General features: G+C 34.9%; 1 protein-coding gene across 1 annotated transcript in view; it reads left to right on the top strand.

Moving 5' to 3' along the window:
- CSTF3 (cleavage stimulation factor subunit 3) overlaps nucleotides 1-17,401 on the top strand; it is a 67,290-nt gene that overhangs the window by 3,761 nt on the left and 46,128 nt on the right. Inside the window, exons 2-3 of the mRNA XM_046643733.1 lie at nucleotides 9,627-9,728; nucleotides 9,851-9,946. Coding sequence (XP_046499689.1) covers nucleotides 9,627-9,728; nucleotides 9,851-9,946 — 198 coding nt within the window. The remainder of the gene's footprint in view (nucleotides 1-9,626; nucleotides 9,729-9,850; nucleotides 9,947-17,401) is intronic.

The following is a 17,401-nucleotide window of genomic DNA, read 5'->3' as shown; positions in this document are numbered from 1 at the left end:
GGGAGGCAGGTGCATAAATAATCAATACAAAGTAAAATATTTTGGGCGTAAGAGGGGATGGTTTCTAAAGTTTTGTTGGGTAAGAAGAGGGAGAGAAATGTGTTCAACCAAGTCAATTCATATGAACCTTTAAGTCCCTAAAAGTTTGTTTGCACGCTGTCTGTTAGAAATAAGACTTCACTTTTTAAATAATCTGTAGCCTATCATACACTTTTTAAACACTCATAGAATTAGGAAGGCGTAAAATGTAAACTAAATGATTCTCACTTTGGAAAAATTGCATGACTTGAATAAGTGCAAATTAATTGCCTATAGTTCTTAAGAAAAGGGCCGTAAGTCATTGTTTTGCTTTTGGTGAAAAATAAGTTTGGGAAAATATAGAAAATATGAAAAATATGTGTTTTTTTTAAAGATTTTTAAAATGTTTCCTTTTTCTCCCCAAAGCCCCCTGGTACATAGTTGTGTATTTTTAGTTGTGGGTCCCTCCATCTGTGGCACGCGGGGATGCCTCCCCGACATGGCCTGATGAGCGGTGCCATGTCCGCGCCCAGGATTCGAACCGGCGAAACCCTGGGCCGCCGAAGCGGAGCGTGCAAACTTAACCACTCGGCCATGGGGTTGGCCCCGAAAAATATGTGTTGTTTTATATACTTATTAATGAGGGAAGAAAGACGAAACACAGTGACGAAACCTGAATCCTGGCTTATTTCATTGGCTAGCCATCAGTACTTACTAGTTGTTAGGAGGTGACAGTAGTGCCAAACAATTTTCCAGCCCAAGTGGATGTGTGTTGGGGTTAGGAAGAGGGAGGGAAGGGGCCGAGTACGTGTGTTAGATGATGTGTCCTCTGGGCCCAATTGTTTTATCTATTTTTAACAAAATCTTTCTGTAATAGCCTTTCCTACTTTTCCCCCTCCCATTTTATGTGATATTTAGTATAACAGTTTTGGGCAGGCAAATTTGATTTGATCTTTATTGTTAATATTTCTTGAGAAAACTGGACTGTGTAGAATATTTGGCAATAATTGTTCCTAATAGAGATAAGTATATTTAGTATAGTATTTGCAGTTTTCTTAATGTTTTAGCAAAAAACCGGAAATGGCTTAGGTGTGATGTCACTTTATTTTTAAGGAAACACAATATTTGGAAAAATGTATTTACAGAACAGATGGATTAGGTACTGTTTCTCAAAATGGAGTTAATGTCCATTGCATCATCATCACATAGGTGCTTTGTGAAAGTATGGGTGCCTACACCCCAGTTTCAGACGCACTGTGACAGATGCTGTGAGAGAGGCTGAGAATCTTTGCCAGAGACAAGTATCGCGGGTGATTTTTGTGTAAATGAAAGCTTGCAGACCACTTAGGGGTACCTGGACCTTAAAAGTTGTTTTTGAATACGTTCTTTGTAAAATAAATGGAGAAAAAAAATTGCAGATTATTTGAGCACGCTTAGGGTTTTGATAGTATTTTACTAGCTTTCCTCCTCTACTGTGTTTAGTCATTAGCCTTAATAGTGGAAAACGCTCATTACAAAACCAGATATGAGCCTCATCTCTGCGTGTTCTGTTGGTCATGGTCAAGAGCTTATTTAGGGTTCACTCCTTTTACTTACCACTTCCTCCCTACTCTTGACATTTATCACTTGGATTAAACTTTCACTGATCTTTATTTTAACTTAATTTCTGTATGACTTCTAGCATAACACCCTCCCCATTTACCACAAAAATAGGCAGCTATTTGGAGGAAGGGAACTACCTTTTTTTCTGTCCAAGTTTTACTTCGCTGGTGGGAATGGGAAGAGGAAATTAGATTATTTTATTCTTTCAATGATTAATATAATGGTGCCTGTCACTTCTCCACCCCCCTCCAACAGTTTACAACCCCCATTGTAGATTAAGATGCCATGTAGAAAGAAAGCCGTTTGCAGTTTCAGTAAAGCTTAACTCACAGTTTTCCAGAGGCTGCATGACATGTCCACAATTACATGAAAAGGCTGTTAAAAATGCTGCTCCCTTTTCCAGCTATATAACTGTAGTTATGTAGTCATATACTTCATCCAAAACTGTGTTGTTGTAGATTGAAAGCAGAAGTGGATGATGTCTTCTCTTCAGCTAGATATTAAAGAGATCACAAAAATGTAGAACAGTGCCATTGTTTTCACTAATTATTTATTTGTTTTGGAAAATATTTTAAAATTGAGGAGTTTATTATTTTAAAATGAGTTAAATACTTAAAATTTCTAATTTCGAATATGATAATGTTGATAGATGTAACCCACATTTTTAGGAAATCTCTTTGGTTCCTTAGTTTTTAAGAGTGTATAGAACGATTCTTTACAAAAAGTTTGAGAGCCATTAAAATAGTGCGGTGCTGTGAGGCCGACGTCATTAGTTCTGTTTCTGAGTTAGCTTCACGTAACAAACAAAAGGTTAAACATGAAAAGTGAAGACAACCCGCTGAACGGGAGAAAATTTTTGTAAATTATATATTTGATAAGGGACTTGTATCTATAACATATAAAGGACTATTGCAATTCAGTAATAAAAGATAACCCTATTAAAAATGGGCAAAGAATCTGTATAGAAATTTCTCCAAAGGTAGGCACATGGCCAATAAGAACATGAAGAAATGCTCAGCTTCATTAGCCATCAGGGAAATGCAGATCAAAACCACAGTGCGGTACCACTTAACACCCTCTAGGATGGTTATAGTCGTCAAAAAGACACGTAACAACAAGTGTTGGTGAGGATGTGGAGAAATTGAAACCCTCATACACTGCTGGTGGGAACGTAAAATGGTATAATTGCTTCGTTAAACAGCCTGACAGTTCTTCAAAATGTTAAACATAGAATTTCCACGTTACCTAGCAGTTTCACTTCTAGATATCTACCTAAGAGAAAAGAAAACACAAAATGAACTCCACTCAGAAACTGGAAACCAGGGCAGGCCCCATGGCGGAGAGCTTAAGTTTTCGCGCTCCGCTTCTGTGGCCCAGAGTTTTGCTGGTTCTGATCCTGGGCGCAGACATGGCACCACTCATCAGGGGGTGCTGAAGCAGCATCCCACATAGCACAACCAGAGGCACACACAACTAGAATAAACCACTATGTATTGGGGGGCTTTAGGGAGAAGAAGAACAAAAAAGATTGGCAGCAGATATTAGTTCAGGTGCCAATCTTTAAACAAAGAAAATTGGAAACTAACCAAATGTCCATCAATTGATGAATGTGGGATATCCATACAATGGAATATTATTTGGCAGTAGAAAGGAAAGTACTGACATATGATAAAACATGAACCTTGAGAACACGTAAAGTGAAAGCCAGAAACAAAAGAACATGTATTATGTGATATTTACATGAAATACCTGCACATTAATGGAGACAGAAGGTAGGTTGGTGGTTGCCTAGGGCTAGGGACTGGGAAATGGGAATGACTGTTAATGGATACGGGTTTCTTTTGGGGGCAATAAAATGTTTTAAAATGTATTGTGGTGGTTGCACAACTCGGAATATACTAAGACCATTGAATTGTGTACTTTCAGTGGGTGAATTGTATGGTGTGTGATTGTTTCAATAAAGCCCTCACTAAAAAAGAAATTGAAAAGGTCAAACATGTAATGGATTTACCCTACTTCCATACTTTCAGCCAATTATGCACATGTTGTTATTCACAGACAAAATACGTTCATTGATATTTAGTGATGCACTCCTACTAGAAAACAATTCATAGAGCAGATGCTGGAGATAGTTCCTCGTAGCATTTTCTCCCTTTATAAAAAAAAGTACATCATCTAGTTCACATCTTTTTCCTGATTTTTATACCCATTTGAAATAGTATATGTTGGTGTGTATCTCTGTATACTCCATACAGATGTATTATTTTTCTGGTTTTTAAAATTGTGCATGTCAAAGTTGTTCGCAAAGTCCTGCTAATATCATTGGTAATGGGCATGCCTTGGGAAGTAGTCCAGCATTTCTTCTCATTTGATTTGGAGTCCCATCCTGCTTCCCATTAACACCTTCTAAAGAATGGTAATAGGATTATAGCTTATTCCAAAGGCAAAAGCTGGATTTTGAAAGAGTTTCTTATAGTAATGTGTTTTGGGATGTCTAAGCATGGGGCAGCTGTTCTTTTGCTGTTACTAAGCAGAATTCTGACCTCATTCCATTACAAATGGGCACTGGAAACTTGCCGAAAGTTTTCTTAAAGTGACCTATTCCTCTAATCTGGGAACAGATTCAAGAAATAATACAACTCCGTTTCTTATGGAGGTCCAGTCTCCTTGTGGATTCTGGAAAGCTGTTCAATTTTCCTTTGTCCTGTAGCAGTATGGTAACTAGGCCAGAAAACAAAACTGTTACAGTGTTTGCTACCCAACTGGTTTATAGCTGTGACGATGAACGACTGTTTATTGTGGGAATTAAATGTGTCCATAACTACCGAAGTAACTCCTGGCCATTTTGGTTAACTTCCATTGTTCATTAATGCAGTTGATGGAGAAGTATCCATATAGATTGTTTTATGAACACTGAACTACATCCTTGGGCAGAGGAAGATATTTAGGGATGTAACAGATTCTGAAAAGAGCTCAGTGGTGGTTCTGCCAGATTCTAACTGGATTTTGGGCAGGTTGTGTAGTTTAATTATATTTCTTATTGTGAAATGGGGTTATTAATTATTTAACAAGGAGTAATCATTAATGCCTGACATAGTAGATGCTCAACAAATGTTTTTTTACATCTGCTCTCCAGCATCCTTTGCATGAGTTCTTAGATCCCTGGTAACCCCTTCCCTTAGCTGTCTGTGGATAAAATTTTAGAGCTTCCATGAATTCGGTTGGGGAAAATAAAACTCTTTAATTTCATTAATCTCTAACTGAAATTTGAGCCTTTCTTTCTATTATAAATGTAGGCAGAAAACCACAGCAGTACTGTTAGCAACAGCTCTGACTGGAACATAAATTCAAAATATTGTTGCAGTAATCACTAGACTTGCCACTAGATCCGTTACTATATAAAACTTCGTTTAAAAATATTTCAGTAATTCTGTTTCAGTATACTTGGTTTCCTTGGAAATCCCCCATAGTTTATTTTGTATATTTAAGAACGTTATTCTGAGAAAGGGCTCATGGGATTCACTAGACTGCAGGAAGGTTCTGTGGTACCAAAAAAAGGTTAGGTACTGTGGAGAGCCTGCACGTTAGAATCACCTGGAGAGTTTTAAAAAAATAGTGATGGTCAAGGCCCATTCCTAGAGATTCTGATTTAATTGATCTGGGGTGGAGCTTGAGCATCTTTTTAAATTCCCTTTCCTCCAGGTGATTGTAGTGTGCTGCCAGGGTTGAGAATCACTAAAGGAGTGGCTTTTTAATATTTAGTACAGAGAAATTTATACTTTTTGGCTGTGATTATGCTGGTCAAATATTAGATGCTATTTTCTGAGTTTCTCTGTTGGTTAATTTACAGCAAGTGGATCTTGAGTTATTTGCCCTCCCATCAGACTGCTTTGAAACACTATTAGCATTGATTAAAGCAATTCAGGTATAGATAAGCTGTTTAGTTCCTGATTGAAAGTTGCTGTAGCAGATTTACTTCTTATTTTATGATTGTTTTATAGTCAGTATCTTATGAACTAAGATCTTAGTTTATTTTAAAATATTTTTAAAGTTTTTTTCCAAGAAGTAAACCCTTTGAAAGAAGTCTTTCTTTCATCCTTTTTCTTTTCCCCCCCCTCCCCAAAGCCCCAGTGCGTGGCTCTATATCCTAGATGTAAGTGAAAGAAGTCTTTATTTTGTTGTACCCCAAGTGCCCCTTGAACATTGTTTGGCACATACTGGACACTGAGCAAATATTTCTCAGGTGAATGGTAAAAATTCAATAGCCTAAGAGTATACAATTTAGAGTAAGTGTATGTCGGGTGTGTCTCTCTCCCTCCCCAGCCCGTCTGCTTTTTTTTTTAAGCCAGTATTATGGAGATTGTTCTATGTTGATATGTATAGACCTGCCCTGCCTTGTTCGGGCGTGTTTTTAGTGATAGTTCTATAATTTATTTACTCAGTTCTTTTGTACATGATTATTTAAATTATTTCTAGTCTTAGGCAACAACAAACAACCTAGTAGCTGACTATTCTTCAGTATATATCTTTGTGCACTTGTGCAGTAGGACGTTGCCAGAAATGGAATTCAGGGTCAGACATTCATATTAAATTTTGATCAGTTTACTATTTGCCCCTGCCAACAATGTGAGGATGTTTTTTCACCTACCCTTTCCAGTGCAATGTTAATTATAAAACCTTCCATCGCTGTCTTACGGTTTACACTTGTTGTTTCTTTTGAGTGTTTAAAGTTCATTGTTACTTCTCTTCCTACTAACTGTTGAATACTTTGCCCGTTTTCTTTTTGAGTTGCTGGTCTTGACTGAACTTTATATTAATAAATTTTGTACTTTGCCATATGTGTTAGGCGTGTTGTTTGTCTTTGATTATACTTTTCTCATGCACATAAACTTCATGAATTAAGTTTACTCTTTTCAAAGGCTTCTGAAGAGCCTTTCCTGTGCAAAGATACATTTCAGCATGTTTTTCTCTCATTCGTTCTTGTGTTTTTTATTTAAAAAAATTTTTTATTGTGGTAACATTGCTTAATAACATGAATTTCGAGTGTACATCATCATGTGTTTTTTTTTTTAAAGATTTTTTTTTTTTTTCCTTTTTCTCCCCAAAGCCCCCCGGTACATAGTTGTATATTCTTCGTTGTGGGTCCTTCTAGTTGTGGCATGTGGGATGCTGCCTCAGCGTGGTTTGATGAGCAGTGCCATGTCCGCGCCCAGGATTCGAACCAATGAAACACTGGGCCGCCTGCAGCAGAGTGCGCGAACTTAACCACTCGGCCACGGGGCCAGCCCCCTCATGTGTTTTGTTTTTAATGTTTAAATCTTTGATCTAGCTGAAACTTACTTTGGTGCAAAGGGTAAAATAACAATTGAACTTTATTTTGATAAAGTTGACATTTCAGTTATTCTAACAGATGACTATACGGCTATTCTAATACTATACATTGAATAATTCACCATTCTGATTTGAAATGCCACCTTTTTTTTTTTACAATGTCATTTTTTTAATTGAGTTAATGATAGGTTACAATCTTGTGAAATTTCAGTTGTACAATAATGTTTGTCATTCGTGTTGTAGGTGCACCACTTCACATTTTGTGCCCACCCCCCACCCCACCTTTCCCCTGGTAGCCACTAATCTGTTCTCTTTGTCCACATTTTTAAATTCCTCATATGAGTGGAGTCATACACAGATTATCCTTCTCTAGCTGGCTTATTTCACTTAACATAATTCCTCAAGGTCCATCCATGTTATTGCAAATGGAATGATTTTGTTCTGTTTTACAGCTGAGTAGTATTCCGTTGTATATATGTACCACATCTTCTTTATCCATTCATCTGTTTATGGGCACTTAGGTTGCTTCCATGTCTTGGCTATTGTAAATAATGCTGCAGTGAACATTGGGGTGCATAGGACTTTTGGGATTGCTGACTTCAAGCTCTTTGGATAAATACCCAGTAGTGGGATGGCTGGATCGTATGGTAGTTCTATTTTTAATTTTTTGAGGAATCTCCATGCTGTTTTCCATAGTGGCTGCACCAGTTTGCATTCCCACCAGCACTGTATGAGGGCTCCTTTTTCTCCACAACCTCTCCAACATTTGTTACTATTAGTTTTAGATATTTTTGTCATTCTAATGGGTGTAAGGTGATATCTTAGTGTAGTTTTGATTTGCATTTCCCTGATGATCAGCGATGATGAGCATCTTTTCATGTGCCTATTGACCATCCGTATATCTTCTTTGGAGAAATGTCTGTTCATGTCTCCTGCCCATTTTTTGATCGGGTTGTTTGATTTTTTGTTGTTGAATTGTAAAATGCCACTTTATTACTTGCTAATTTTCCATATGTTGTTCTCTTTCTGAAACATCCTGATCTAGTGATTCGTTTGTCACCATGAGCAAACTGTTTACTCTGTCATTTCATGTTTTAATTTGTGGGTGGGGCCAGTAGCCTCTTAAACATTTACAGTTTTAGTTTCTTGAGCAAGCTGTTTATAAAGCTCTTGTATATTAGTAAAATATCATAACTTTGATACAAAATTTCATTAGTCTTTTAAAACATGTTTTTCTTTCTAAATATATGTATACTTATCAGTGGTAGAAACTAACGTATTCCAAAGAAAAAAGTCTATTTCTCCCAGGTAATTTTTTTTCCTAAAGAGATGACTTAAAATTTTTTTTCCCAACTGGTGTTTTAACAGAATTGTTCTGTGAGAGATTAATTGCCACTAACAAAAGGGAGAAAAAGAAAGATCTAAGGAGCAGTGCTTCCCTCTCTTTCCTCTCTTGAATATGATTCCTCTGTATTGCTGTATTATAGATTTCAAGTCCTGCAAAAAGGCAAAACAAAACTTTGTATAAAATAATATTTATCTGACTTGTTTGTGTGTCACTTTCTTTTTGTGGTACACATAGTATTCTGAATAACAATTTGAGAAGTAATTGTATTTATGCATAGATGCTAGGTACTATGTTAGGTATTAATTTTCTTAAGATTACATTTCTATAGTAAAAAAAAACTACCTTATTAAAGGGTTTAGACAATACTCAAAGATGGAAAGGGAGAGAAAAATCACCTGTACTTACACCACTCATCACCCAAATGTGACCACTAAATATTTCAGTACAATTTTTTAAAACTCATAGAGTTTTCATTATGCTGTGTGTACAGTTTGTGAATCATGTTTTTAAAACTTTTACATCAAAATAAAATTTTCATGTCATTTCATGCTTTTTCTTTGTGTCAGGATGAATGCTCTATAGCAGTGTTTCTCACTTGGTCCAGGGACCCTGGGAGTTCCTAAGACTTTCAGAGGGGTTATGAGTTCTGACTGTTTCGTATTAAATTTAAGACATTATTTGCCTTTTTCACTCTTAATCTCTCATGAGAGTACAGTGGAATTTTTACATGATGTGATGTGACAGCAGATTGAATGCACAAGCAGATATGAAAGTGCAGCTATATTTTTTAAGTCAGATGTTAAACAGATTTGCAAATATGTAAAACAAGGATATTCTCACTGAATTTTTTAATAATTATTTTTCATAAAAATGTTATTCATGTTAACATGTAAATAGTTTTATTGTTATTTATATATAAATGAGTAAATATTTAACGTTTTCTCAGTTTTAGTTTCTAATATGGTAAATATTGAAATAATCGACATAAACAAAAGCTCTTTGGCATACTCAACTTTTAAGAGTATAAATGGGGTCCTGGGACCACAAAGTTTGAGAACTGCTGCTCTATAGTATTTAATTAAAAAGATGGGTTTATTTAAATTTAAAATGTCTTTTAAAAGTATGTGATCACTTGATGTGATTCTATAAAGTGACTTATGATAACATAGGATATATAGATTACAGAAAATACAAATCTCTTTTAGAAGAGAACATTTTTATGCTTTGTATGGTCATATTGCATTTGAGACTGATATATTGTACTTGAATTAAATTAGGAATGAGATTTTTTAAACAGTAACTTCAGTTCCTTATTTTTCCCCCCCAGGCAGCTGAGTATGTCCCAGAGAAGGTGAAGAAAGCCGAAAAGAAATTAGAAGAGAATCCATATGACCTTGACGCTTGGAGCATTCTCATTCGAGAGGCACAGGTTTAGTGATATAGGATTACATTTCCTTCTCTATGGGTCCAATCACACTACTTGGTTCTGCAGTAAATAGTATTTTCATAATCCTAACATTGTAAATGCTCTTTATTGGTTTTCACTTTTAGAATCAACCTATAGACAAAGCACGGAAGACTTACGAACGCCTTGTTGCTCAGTTCCCCAGTTCTGGCAGATTCTGGAAACTGTACATTGAAGCAGAGGTTAATATTTTATTTTATTTTTTCTTATATAGCATCTAATGGGAATTGCAGCATACACTATAGTGTTAGAAAACAAGTTAGGAACATAGATAGCACAACTAGGACAAGGAGGATTAAATGTTTCTTGCCTTTATTTTGTAAAATAGGTATGAAGGAGTAATTAAAATGAATTTTTGAAATTTGGGTCTTTACAAGCTGATGATTGTTGCATTTTGGAGTTGCAACAACATTAAAACAGTTTCAATGGTATTGGAGTGCTTTAGCCTTTTATTTACTTGTCATGTGTCAATTTATTGCCTCCTGTGTCATTTATTTAGAGCTCATTTTTCTTTTTATTCCTACTTACAAACTAATATGAATGGTATTATAAGAAAATACAGAAATGTTAACTTAGTTTCATAGAGTATTTTGAGTGTCTCTGGTGAAATGAAACAGGTGAAAAATTATTTCAGATTTTAATTTTGTGAAAATATGTGGATTGTCAATAAATGTAAGCACTTCAATAATTTAAAGAAAAGTTTTTCTGTAGGATAAAGTTTACATTATACAGGAATTAAGCTAATGTGTCTCAAACCTTTGTAATCATAATTTACCCAATGCTGCTTTGATTTTTTTTTCTTCTTGCTTTCTAACTGTGTTGAAATTTGAAGTGAGGCATATTTATTTTAAAGAGTAAGGGCCTCATTTTTTATTATGATTAGAAGGGAAATAGTCATTTTTGAAGACTGGAATTAGCAGTCAAGATGATAATAAAGCCTTAATGTATTGATAACACTTGGCATCAAGTAATCATTTTTCAGGTTGTAAATTAATGGGATGGAAGGGGTGAGATGGGAATAATTGATATCCACATTAAGTGCAAATGATATCCAGTTCTTTTTATAACTTATTTATAGTACTAATGAAGTATTCTTTCTTTGAATATTAATTTTATAATATAAGTTCTCAACATAAGTACACTGCAGCCTCATCATAGCATTTTCCACAATAGCTGAAATTTGATAATATGTGGGTCTGTTTGGACCTGTTCAAAGGGCTTTAGTCATCAGCGGTACTGAACAGACTTCACAACACAGTGTCACCTGTGATGTGTCCCCTCAGAATGGACCCAACCAACGGCAGATTTAAATTGAGGCTACAGTGTACTCATTATATTTGTGCTGTAGTTTATATTTTATTACTTGGGGAAGGGAGAATTACTGGACAATAGCAGGAACATTGTATGGGTGTTAAATTTTTTGTGTGTGGTTGTGTATGTGGTATGTGTGTTTGTGTGTTTGTATGTGTAAGAGAGACTGTACCTTATGTGGAGTCTGATTGTGGTTTTGGCTCAAGACCATATTCTTAAGGTTTCATCACTTAACCTTTGGGACCATTTCTTTCCTTAATATATTTAATCATCAGAGTAGACTGGCACGAAATTTACCAGGTGAGTGAATAGGCGTGTCTGAAGTGTGCTGAAGCCAGTGCTGCTTCGTAGTACTCATTAAAACAAGGAACCTGGATCACCTGTACTTGGCCTGCATTCTAGTTTGACTTTTTAAACACATTAGCTTATATGGAAACTCATCAGAAATGAGCGTAATTGGTACATAATAGTTTTTGTATAATGAAGTAGTACTTTCTGAGTTTTAGAAATTTGTGTTTCTCAAATATTCAAGCATTATTCATGCATTTCGTTATACCATAAATTAAGCTGAAATTGCCAATTAGATATAGTCCATTCTGTGAGTATAAAGACAGTTGCATCTGTTTCTACCATTTTCTAGTTAAAAATATGAACTGCATTCTAAAAAAGAATTCTCAGACCAGATGTTATTCCAAGGGGGTGAAAGTTGTCTGAATAACCGGCCCGTTTCATGTTATTTCAGAGCTGCTATCAATTCCTTGATTTATTTAGTTGGTTATGTTTGCAGTTACTTCACACAAACACACACAAATATAAATATGTATAAAACGTCTTTTGAGAAAAAATGATAAAGAAATATATGTGCATTTTGTAAAATTTATTTTTCTAATTTAGGAAATAAGATGTTAAATTGCATGCTGATTACAGAAATGCGTATCCTGAGCTGTGTTTTTCCTGATTGCTCTTTATTTTTCTATTTTCACGTTTTTGTACTTTATTTAGCCTATGAAAGGCTAAAACTTTCTTTGGTCATGTCACCCAGTGTGGCCTTTAATATTTCTGGAGAAGACACACCTATTTATAATACATTAAGATCTGAAGTCATAATAAGAATGTCTTTACATTAAAAGTAATGCTAACAGTGTTTACATAATATCCTGTATACACTCTCAAGAAAATAAAGTTTTGTTAATACATTTGTTGTAACTCAGTACTTCGGTGGGAAAATTGCAATGTTTCATTTATTTATGTTCAGCTAAACCAATGTGTATGAGTCCAAACACATTTAGTTCCTTGCTACTAGGAAATACTTACATCTTTAATAACAAAAGGTAATTTGCTTCCCCAGAGAAATTTGTAAATCCTATTTAAGAAGAAATTGACAAAAAAACCAGATTTTTTGTTTGTTTTTTTGCTTTAAACTTGAAACAGCAATTGCAAATTAGAGCATATTTTACATAAATTTTGTTAAGTTAATGACAAGTAATTTTTGTTAAGTTAATTTTTAGTAATTGCCAATATATCTGCTTTTCTCATATCAGTGAGCATTTAGCAATACCGTATATGTATAGTAGAACCTAGCTACTGTATAAAAGTTGAACTTTAAAATGTCATTCTTAATTCATTACCCACTTTTATTTGCTAAAGCAAAGAAATTGTTGGAGGTAAAATTCTCTTGTTCTAATGAAAGGGCATGACCAACATCTCTGTATTTATAATATAATTATATAATTTCAAGAATTAGGCCAAATTAATTTAGTGTTCTTTATATTATATATGAGATCACATTTTGCCTCAAGTGCGAGACATATATTGCTTTACTCTTGAATTCCAAAACTGCTACTTTACATGAGTTAATATCATAAGAGCAAACAATCGTATGACTATTAAAGTGATATAGTTATCAAGTGTAGAGACTAAAGATAATTGTTACGGTATGAAAATATTTTTGCTGCTGCTTAGTTTTAAAATAAAGGAAACATTTTAATACATCTATAGCCTTTTAGTTGATACACAGATTTCTTGAATCTGCAGAATAGTATGTTTTGAGTTTAAGAAATGTGAGTTTTTAAACACTAGAGAGTTAAATGGAATAGCCAATCAGAGCCTCAATGTTCTTTAAGGAACCACTTTTTAGAGTGGTGAGAAGGGTCACTAAGTATCACAAGATTGAGAAAATTTATAGTTTTGCCATATTCTTTAAGTTGTTTTTCCCCTTTTTGGTTTCTGTAGCTTTTCATGTAGCTAGTTAATCACTGATAGCACGTAAGCTACAATATCTTAGGAGTATTTTGTTTTGAATTGGGTCACATTCACAAAAAATTTCCTACAAAAGGGTAATGTTTTTTTTGGTAGCTGAAGGAGAAATGAAGACGGTAATGCTGCTGATAATAGCAACAATGTATCTTGCTGTCTGTGAAAGCTGGAATTCTTTAATAAAAGTGTATAGAGAGTTGATTCCTTTTTAAAAAAAAATCATAAAATGTCAATCCTTTTCTTATACATAATGGGTTGTAACGTCTAACGTCTACATTTCAATTTTTCAAAATAACCTTTCTACTTGGGAAAAATAACTTAAAAATATCTTTCTTCTTGGAAAATGGAAGTGAACTCAGGATGGAACATGAGTGACCTAAATTGAAATAAACATTTCCACTGTCAATACTGTTTTAATGCCTCTAAGTAGCAGTTTAAACTACTGTATTATAATGTTTTGTATATATTGAGCAATGTGATTTTTAAATACAGATAAAATTATTGCATTATTATGTAGAATATAATTTCAATACTTCAGCTTGCAACTTTTTTTTTTTTAATCTGTACTCTTTCCTTATAGATCTGCTCTTTTCCTGTTTGTAATAAATGTTGGTCCATGTCTGTGTGATTATTCAGATTATACTCTAAAACGCAATATGCTTTTTAATCTATAGTCTCTTAAATGCATGTATAAATGTAGTGTAGGGGTGTAAAAGACCACAGGAGTTATTTACAAACACAGAACTGAGTGATCAAATATCTGAAAGTGCTTTGAATAATTACATACTATTTTAAAAACAAAGGAAATATTTGCATGTTTTCTATTGTAAGTAGTAAACTTCTGTTTTAGGTTTTATTGAAATATCTTATCCCATCCATTTTCCCTTCTATTATTGAGCCATAACTGTTTAGGTGTTGTTACTTCTACTAACATGGTCTGTACATTTTTTCCTTCTGGCCTTTTCTCCTCACTCAAGGCATTACATAATAAAACTATTTGCAAAAGGACATAGTTAATTTAGATAAATTGTCTTTAAAAAAATCTTTTCTATTTTTTATGTCTTATAGGTAATTATTTTATGTGACACATAGCCATTTCTTTTCAAGCAAAACCTTATACTAATTGACCTGATTGATTGCCTTTATATTTCTCATCTTTATAAAGCAAAATTAGTCTTTGCAGTCACTGATAAACATTGAAAAAAAATGGTCCTCTTTTTCCCTCTGCAAAGACTCCTGGATTTTTAACCCAGCTTCTTTATATTCTATTTTTGTGTGTGTAATAAGAGTTATGGTATATTCTGAAAATGTAGAACAGGCATCTGTAAGCAGATTTGAATAAAAAGTACATACATTCTCAAATATGTTGTGAAACAAAAAGGGATATTTGAGCGTGCATTTGAAGTTTCTGTCTGGGTTGTGATTTATCCTGAATTTCTTGGGCATTTATGGAGAGACATAATATCTAAAACTTAGTTTTTAAAAATTATTGGGGATTGTAGTCAGTAAGATCTTAGGAGATTGAGTGTGTGACTTTCTACCCCTATCTTAAGAGGTATTAATTGAAGATATACATGACATCATGAATAAACACAAACATTCTTAAGCCCTTAATCTTACGGGGTGAGAAACCGTGTTTGGACATAGAACTAGCCCTAACACAGAAAGGCATTTTAAGGATGCTCTACATTTTTAGGATGCTCTACAGTTTTAATTCTAACTTGAGCATAGGGAACCAGGTGGCAGTTAATTGACTTTAAAACAGACAAAAACCAAACAGCCCTCTTAACATCAAAGACTCAAATATTTTTTAATGGGTTCGTTTTTTATGTTGTTTGGTATGCTTTCAACTTGCAAACAGCTGTTCCTTTTGAATGAGTCTGGTTCAAGGCACTTCCAAGAAATGAAAATATGTAAAATAATGCTAATATCTTATTAAAAGCTGGACTTCTGTGGACAAGAATTTATTTGCTTGTAAGTAAATTTTTTTTTTTTAAGATTTTATTTTTCCTTTTTTTCCCCAAAGCCCCCTGGTACATAGTTGTATATTTTTAGTTGTGGGTCCTTGTAGTTGTGGCATGTGGGACACCGCCTCAGCATGGCTTGATGAGCCGTGCCATGGCCGCGCCCAGGATCTGAACTGGCAAAACCCTGGGATGCGAAAGTGGAGTGCGCGAACTTAACCACTCGGCCATGGGGCCGGCCCCAATAATTTTCTTTTTAAACTTTAATTTTTCTTACTAAGCAGTTTTGCTCTTAGCAACTTTGGAGTAGAAAACAGTTCCTTAGTGTAATGGTGCAATAAACTGAAGTCTGTAGAATCCCCACATATTCAGAATTCACAGCAATTTCAACAAAATGGTGAATATTCTTTGAATACGACTTGTTGGAAAACTAAATGGCTTTTCTAAGGCTCAGGGAAGCATAACCTGGGGTAAGTTTTACCATTTTGTATGCTAGGAGACCTTCAAAGAAAAATTTTCTATTTGGAAATGTTAAGTGATAGTTCTGAAAACGAAGAATCTGATGTCAAAGGCAGGATTGAAATGTAGTTTTGGAAAAATACTTGTTGACATGTAATAAGGCCCAAAAATAACTAAATCCCAAAGCTATTTTTAATGTTCCTAATACTTTTATACATGTGATAAAACATGTTGAATTACAACCCTTCTTTTTAAGTGCAAAATTTTAGCTCTAGCATACACAGATAACGTTATTGTAAGTCTATGTGTAAAGATTCCTGTATGGGAAAAGTTTTTTTTCTCTTCTAGTTTTATTGAGATGTAACTAACATGTAGGATTGTATACATTTAAAGTGTACAACATAATGATTCAGTATAGTTTGCATTGTGAAATGATTACCACAATGCTTAGTTAACATCCATTACCTCATATAGAACCAAGGGAAATGGTCTTTTATGGGGACATTTTGGTAACTTTTTCATAGTGAATTTGAAGGAAAAAAGTGTTAACTATTTCGTGATGATGGCCTTGAATTTTAATTCAACAAACTATGAATAAGCAAATATTACATATTTAAAGCCAAAGTGGACGTTAAGTTTAAATCAGAAGTTTAGAGCTGGAAGATAAGATGAATTAGTTTAGCCCCTATTTTATACATGAGTAAAATAAATCGAGGCCAGAGTTTATGACCTGCACTGCTTTAGGATCACCTGGGAAGCTTTTTTTTTTTTTTTCAATTAGCATACTGTATTACTGACTCGATCTGCAAAAGATGTACGTATGGAATCTGTTACTGCTAGGTGTTTGTGGCAGCTAGTTTTGGAAATTGAGGCTTTAGAGAGGGCCGTACTTGAATCTTATTGCTATATTTCATGCCTTGAAGAATACTCTATACTTGCTGGACTATAAAGTAATTAGTCTCCTGGTTTATTGTTTTGACTACACCATGTTGTGATTTCTCGATCAGTATAGGATTGATTGAGAAGTAATCATTGAGGCACCTACTGAGTGTTTCATAGTAGTCTTGACTGTGACTATTTCTTAGAACTGCAGTCAGGGTTAGGGTTGTTAATGAACATTGACACTTTCTTTTTAGGAAGATTAGCCCTGAGCTAACATCTGCTGTCAGTCCTCCTCTTTTTGCTGAGGAAGACTGGCCCTGAGCTAACATCCGTGCCCGTCTTCCTCTGCTTTATATGTGGGATGCCTACCACAGCATGGTGTGCCAAGCGGTGCCATGTCCACATTCAGGATCCGAACTGGGGAACCCCAGGGCCTCGGAAGCGGAATGTGTGAACTTAACCGCTGGGCCACTGGGCGGCCCCGAACATTGATAGTTTTTTACTTGCTGATATTATTCCTGGGTTTGAAACCCAGTTTTCTGGCTCCATATTTTTTTTTTTTAAACAGTATAATCATGTCAGTGCCAGACTAAGAAAGAGACAGCTTCTAAGGAAGGTCCCATGTGTTAAGAAAGGGCCGCTTAAGCTGGAGAAGGTGGCTTAAACCATCACTGCAGCTCCTTTTGATGCCCAGCTCTCTGCTGCAGGAGTGTCTAAAACCATCACTGCAGCTCCTTTTGATGCCCAGCTCTCTGCTGCAGGAGT

Source organism: Equus quagga, chromosome 17 (assembly GCF_021613505.1).
Source record: "Equus quagga isolate Etosha38 chromosome 17, UCLA_HA_Equagga_1.0, whole genome shotgun sequence".
NCBI lineage: Eukaryota > Metazoa > Chordata > Mammalia > Perissodactyla > Equidae > Equus > Equus quagga.
Note: the sequence above shows the minus strand (reverse complement) of the source record. Positions and strands in the feature narration are given on the sequence as shown.